Here is a 5,777-nt window from a genome sequence, read left to right on the forward strand (position 1 = left end):
AGGGAGAAAAAAACCCGGGCGGACGGCAGAGACGGATGGGTAGAGCGGCCGCCTTCGTCTGCGCGAGAGGCCTCTCTGCGCAACTCAGGCTTTAGGGCTCTGTGGTTGAGCTGCTGCGGTTGGTCGGCCGGGAGGAGCCTGGCAAGCGGGGTTGTTATGGCGGGCGAGGAAAAGGTCGGGGACGCGGAGAAGGTAAATGAGCTGGGAGCGGAGGCAAGGCGCCGCCGGCGAGCTCCGCGGTGGCTGCTTATGGCCTCCCTAGTGTTCGTTGGCTGTGTGGACGGAGGAAGGGGCTGCGGCTTCTCTAGCGGGAGCGGCTTCTGTGCCGTCAGAGCAGCGCGCGAACCGCCTCGACGTGACGAGGCTCGCAGGGCTCGTGGAGCCAAGTGTTGCCTCCCCAGCAGCGGACTCCCGGTAGCCGGGTAGCCTTTTTTCTGTTGGCCCTCCTCTTCCAGCAGGTACACGGCCTCTGAGCGTGGAAGCTCTATTCAACCGTCGCGCCTTATCGCCCAGATAGACCGCTCCTTCCCTAGGAAACCGAGCCTCGCTTCAAACCACTTAATGCCCGATATATTTCTGAGTCCACATAACGCGTCGCACGGACATAAGTGGACCATAATACTCGTTTTGTTTACTCAGGTTCCTTTGTCGCAATCCCTGGCATTTCTTTTCTTTTCAAAAATACTAATCATTTAAAATGGTTTATAATCCTGCCTTCATCTTCGAGGAAACCAGAGGGGTATACTGAAGACATGACAACCGTAGCTCCAAAGAAATTTTGATCCTTTTTTTTTATGCCCTGACCCTGAATGTTTGGGCAGACAAGTGGAGGCTTTTCTAGCTGCAATCCAATGCACACTTACATGGAAGGAAGCCTCATTGCGCTCAGTGGGTTTACTTCTGTGTAGACGTGTATAGGATTGTGCTATAAATGGAACCTCTGCTATTGGAAGAAAATGTTTTCCTTTAGAGCAGATGCATCTATAGACCTGCCAGCTTGCTGCAGCCAGAGTAGAGGAAGGTAGGGGAAAGAATTTTTCCTCCCATTGTAATGGTTCAGACCAATTTTGTGAGCATGTTGGGTGGAGGTGGGCAAAGCAGTCTTTATGGAAGCTTCAGATCCACGACTCTCCCAATACAACCCCAAAATGCCTTGTTTAGACCTGCACTGCTTGTGAGACATCTGCGCTTTCCATTTTCCAAGAGGCCTCAACAGCTTAATGTTGTTTCACCTGGAAACTTCTCTCCAGCTGTACAACAGCGCTCACAGTTTCCTATTGCCGCCCCCCCCCCCAGCGGGCCTTCAACTGGTTGTAGGATTGCAGCATTAACTTCTTCCCCCCCCCCCCAAATGCAGTGGTACCTCTACTTATGTTCGCCTCCGGTTACGTATCCCTTACTAAATGCAGGTAAAATAAAAATGCCAAATTTAGAGCACTCTTGTATTTTTTAAAAAATGGTGATGCAAAGTGGAAATTTGTATAGGATTTTCTTCCACTGCATCACATGGTGCTGAGAATTCAATAGAATCAGCATGCGCTCACTCCTGTCAAAACTCCAGGAAAGATAGGAACCACTGCAATGTGGAGCCTTCCAACTCAGAAGGATGGCTCAGTGTCACTGATCAGTGCGTCAAATCCTGAGAAATTCAGCAGGAACAATATGGTCATGCTGCACTATCCAAACTCAAGTATCCCAAGGTATGGTCTGAAGGTATATGAGGCCACCATGAAGAGAGAGAGGCGGGATATCAATGTAAAAATATATATACAAAAATCAAGCATAGCCGTTTATATACCACTTTGGGAATGATTTTGCCTTCAGGTGGATGGTAGCTGCAAAAGATCAAGGTGATTTGATGCATGCTTTGTCCGTTGGTATGAGAATGACAATGAGAATAACAGAATAACTTTTCAACAACTTCACCCCACCCCTTTAAAAAGCTACTGGAGAATAATGTAGTAAAATAAATTAGTTTCAATGGTTGTGTCCTTTTCTTGTCCTTTTGGCCCAGTGGGAAAACTACATGTTTTTTTCTTTTTGCTCTACATCACTATTAAAGGGACAGGAATCATCTACTGCAGTGTTTCCCAACCGGTGTTCCACGGCACACAAGTGTGCCGCGAGACGTTGCCTGGTGTGCTGTGGGAGGGAGGCGGGCGAGTCGGGCGGCGAGAGGCGGGGCGGTGGCGGCGAGGAGAGGCCGCCCAGCGCGGGGCTCTCGCTGTCTGCCTGCCTGCCTGCGTGGCGCTGACGTCACGGGGCTGTAACGTGCCCCACATAGGCACACGCGGGGCGGCGAGCGAGCTCCCTCCCATATCCCATCGCCGCTCGCTTCGGCCGGCCTACTGGGCTGTCGCAGGCGGAAGGCCTGCGCATGCGCGAGGTTTTCGCGCCTTCGGGATTCCCTTCACGCCTTCCTCCTCCCGGGTCCTTGAGAGCGCGGGAAGCGGCAGCGCGAGACCGGCGTTGAGCCTGGTAGGTATTGCGCTTGCCAAGGCAGTCATTTGGGAAATGAAAACTTGCAAAGCAAGCAACCAGTTCAATCTGAAGTACGTGTATGCTTAATATCCTGTATCTGAAACCTGTTCTGCCCCCTCCCCCACACTTGGTGCCATTTTCATCTACACATGCAGCAGAGTAAGTTGACCCAGAATAGTACCAATTCAGATGGCAGATGGGAGAATGACAGTGCTGAATGCTTTCCCATGTAGAACAGTCCTTGCAAATAAAAACCTAGCATATTTGGAAGAGGGATGCTAGCCTAACCATTACCTTCTATGCTGTTACTATTTTTTTATTTTTTCTTACATAAGTAAAAAGTGACCTTTCCCCATCTGGCATGGTGGTGTGCCTCGAGATTTTTTTCATGAAACAAGTGTGCCTTTGCCCCAAAAAGGTTGGGAAACACTGATCTACTGTACTAAATGCAGCACTTCAGAAGGTTCTGTACATAACCAGTGCATTGTTTAATATGATATATTTCATTTCTTTCAAGTCTTTTAAGCTACTGGGAATACTTGACGTCAGAAATGTCCCTTGTGCTCGAGAATCAGTGCTCTATGGCTCATTGGGTGGTCTAACTTTGGGTCTTGGACACTTTTTGGCAACTAGTAAGTAAAAGTAAATCTGCAGATATTTCTTTTTATATGTAATATTTTCTTTGTTTCCATTCTCTCTTTGTTTCCATTCTCTCTTCTGGTAATACTTTGCTCCATGCAGCAATTAATACAGCGCAACAGCTGACATAAAGTGTTGCTTGCTTCCTCTCTAAAAACCCTTCCCAGGAAAGGTGTACATACAGCACAATCAGTCTCCAAAACATTGCATACCAATTGTTCTTTAAAGTTCTTGGGGTATTCATAAGCATACCTCAACAGCTGAGAATAATTAAGAGGGTTCCTTTCTCTTTCTTTAAGAATAGTTTTTATTAGTTTCAATTAAAGGTAAAGGTAAACAATAATAGCCTCATTATAACAATACCGATATATAAGAGGGTTCCTTTCTTTTGCAGCCAGTAGTTCTAGAATCTAGTCTTTGTCTTGTTCAACAGGCTGCACTTCCTCCTTTATTCAAATTTTATGAGGTTAGTACATATGTCAAATTACCCCAAATTTTCTGTAGTTCATTCTGTTTTATGTGTTGTCTCATTGGTTTGTGCAACCATGGTATCAAAAAGATTATGCAAAGCCAACTATATCTTCAGAAATAGTTGGCTAAATACTTCTAAAATATATTTCCTATGTTGTTTTTCTGTTAGTTCCTTTTCTTCTTGTCCAATTGTTTTGTTGTCTACATAACTTACAAACGAACAAACTTCTTTTCTGCCTAGGCAGAGTGAGACGATCCTGTGACTTTGGAGTGGGAGGTTTTATCCTGACAACATTAGGATGTTGGTATGTATGTTTCTGAAATTCTCAGACTTGTGTTGAAGATGTGTGCGGATAGGCTTTGGGTGGATTCTTCCTGCAACCCTAGGAGCCAACTCCTAGGAACCTATGTCCCTTTGCGCACCCCCTAAAATAGTTGAGGGAACCAGGTCCCCTAAAGTTGATGGGCATTGCCATTCAAATGATGTGTGCCATGCCTTATGAATAATTATGCAGCATGGGGCTTACCTGAGCCCACCCAATATTTTACTCAAGTTGGCACCCCTGCCTACAACTCAGCACATGTAATCACACTAGTGTACCAGGCTATTCCTGGAAATACGACTTATTTGCACCTTCTGCACCCTACTCCAGCTGTCCATTGCTTGGGAGGGGTCTTTAAATAATACGGTGGTACAGTATAACAATCCAAATTCATATCCAATATCTTCACTGATGCAGCTGAGAGATGGCAGACTCCAATGTTGCATGAGTGGACTTGTTTCTGCAATGGAGCATTGCCTTCATCTACTTTCTGCAGACTCTACATATCTCCCCCAAGTGCCTTCTCTCCCAAGCAGATTTTGTGGGCATTGTTATTTTATTAAATTTGTATACTGCCCTTCGTCCACAGATCTCAGGGTGGTTCACAACATAAAAAGTTTTTTAAAAACCCCAAATAATAATGAGCAAAAAGACCAACCACCAATAAATCTCCCTCCCATCAGCACTTTTAAAAGGGTATAAGATGTTCATAAGCCAAAGGCCTGGTTGAAGAGGAATTTGTTCGCCTGTTGTCTAAATGTGCATAATGAAGGTGCATATAGTGGATTGAGAGGACGTGAGGAAAGTGAAGTCCTATTGTGCAGGCAGAAGCCTGTTCCCTTTGTACAAAGCTTTTTTTAACTTTTCCCTATGTGCACATCTATTCCATATTTTGTTTGCAGAATACAGTTACTTAAGAAAAAGTTGTGTAAAGCATTTCTCTCTTCTTCAAAGTACAGGCTGGTTCAATACTATACCATCTGAATAAATACTGGGAATTCTTATTTAAAATAGGATGGGGATCATTCATTATTTGTTGCCTTTTCTTTATTGAGGGTCTATTGTAGATACAGTAATGCAAAACTAAAGATTCAGCAACGAATGGTTCAAGAAGGGATGAGAAAGAAAATTTTGTATGAAAGCACCCAGTTTGATCCAGAAAAAAAGAAAAGTGAAGAAAGCCGTTCTTGAAACTGCACTTGGTTGTGAACATTTCTAAGCACAATACGAGCCATGGCTCATTTGCCGAGCATTTGGAAACAGTTCAGTTGACTGCCCTGAAGCTCCAAATTGTATTTTTCATTTATTCTCACTTTCAAATCAAGGGTGAAGTATATGTAATCTGATTTACTTTCCTTAGGGAAGGGGCACTTGATGTTTAACCCAGGATTCTAGAGCAGCACAAGGTAACCGTGATGCTTGTAACTTCTTCAGAATGTCTTAAACTAGTGTTGAGCTGGAAGCAATTTGAGTTTGCAAGGTTGCTCAATAATGTTACAACTAATCTAAAGTTGCATACAAGCATCTTTTTCCTCAATAAAATATATCACTTGCATCATGTTCTTTCATTAGAATACTGTTTGCGTTAAATTAAGCTAAAGAAGGGAATCATTCTAGGAAAGTACTCATTACCCTCTTTCTACTCCAGAGAAAAAGTTATGCACTGTGTTCTGTACTGAAATCATGTAAAAAAAACCTTGTCCTTTTACAAAGCCTTTACCCAATTGTATATATGGTAATTATAATAGCAAGCAATTCTGTTCGGTCTACTGTTTGAGAATAGTGGCTACTGTTTTCCATACCTTTGACCGCTTACCAGTTTTGTATGCTGCTTGTACAATAATAAAAGCATCCTTAATTACA

The 5,777-nt window shown here is 44.1% G+C and overlaps 1 protein-coding gene across 1 annotated transcript; it reads left to right on the top strand.

Annotated features, from left to right (window-relative positions):
• On the top strand, positions 1–5,777 carry COX20 (cytochrome c oxidase assembly factor COX20). Its single transcript, XM_083497013.1, has 4 exons — positions 1–192; positions 2,999–3,113; positions 3,833–3,896; positions 4,970–5,777. Exons 1-4 carry the CDS (start codon positions 157–159, stop codon positions 5,103–5,105), a joined length of 351 nt encoding a protein of 116 aa, XP_083353139.1. The 5' UTR covers positions 1–156; the 3' UTR covers positions 5,106–5,777.

Source organism: Podarcis liolepis, assembly GCF_965112155.1.
Source record: "Podarcis liolepis genome assembly, chromosome: 3".
Taxonomy (NCBI): domain Eukaryota; kingdom Metazoa; phylum Chordata; class Lepidosauria; order Squamata; family Lacertidae; genus Podarcis; species Podarcis liolepis.

Bases quoted from the DNA above. Each gene is read 5' to 3' on its own strand.
- COX20 (XM_083497013.1), top strand. From the start codon at position 157: ATGGCGGGCGAGGAAAAGGTCGGGGACGCGGAGAAG. The intron at 193-2,998 runs GTAAATGAGCTG...ATTTCTTTCAAG, and splicing joins AGGTCGGGGACGCGGAGAAG to TCTTTTAAGCTACTGGGAAT. The intron at 3,114-3,832 runs GTAAGTAAAAGT...TTTTCTGCCTAG, and splicing joins TGGACACTTTTTGGCAACTA to GCAGAGTGAGACGATCCTGT.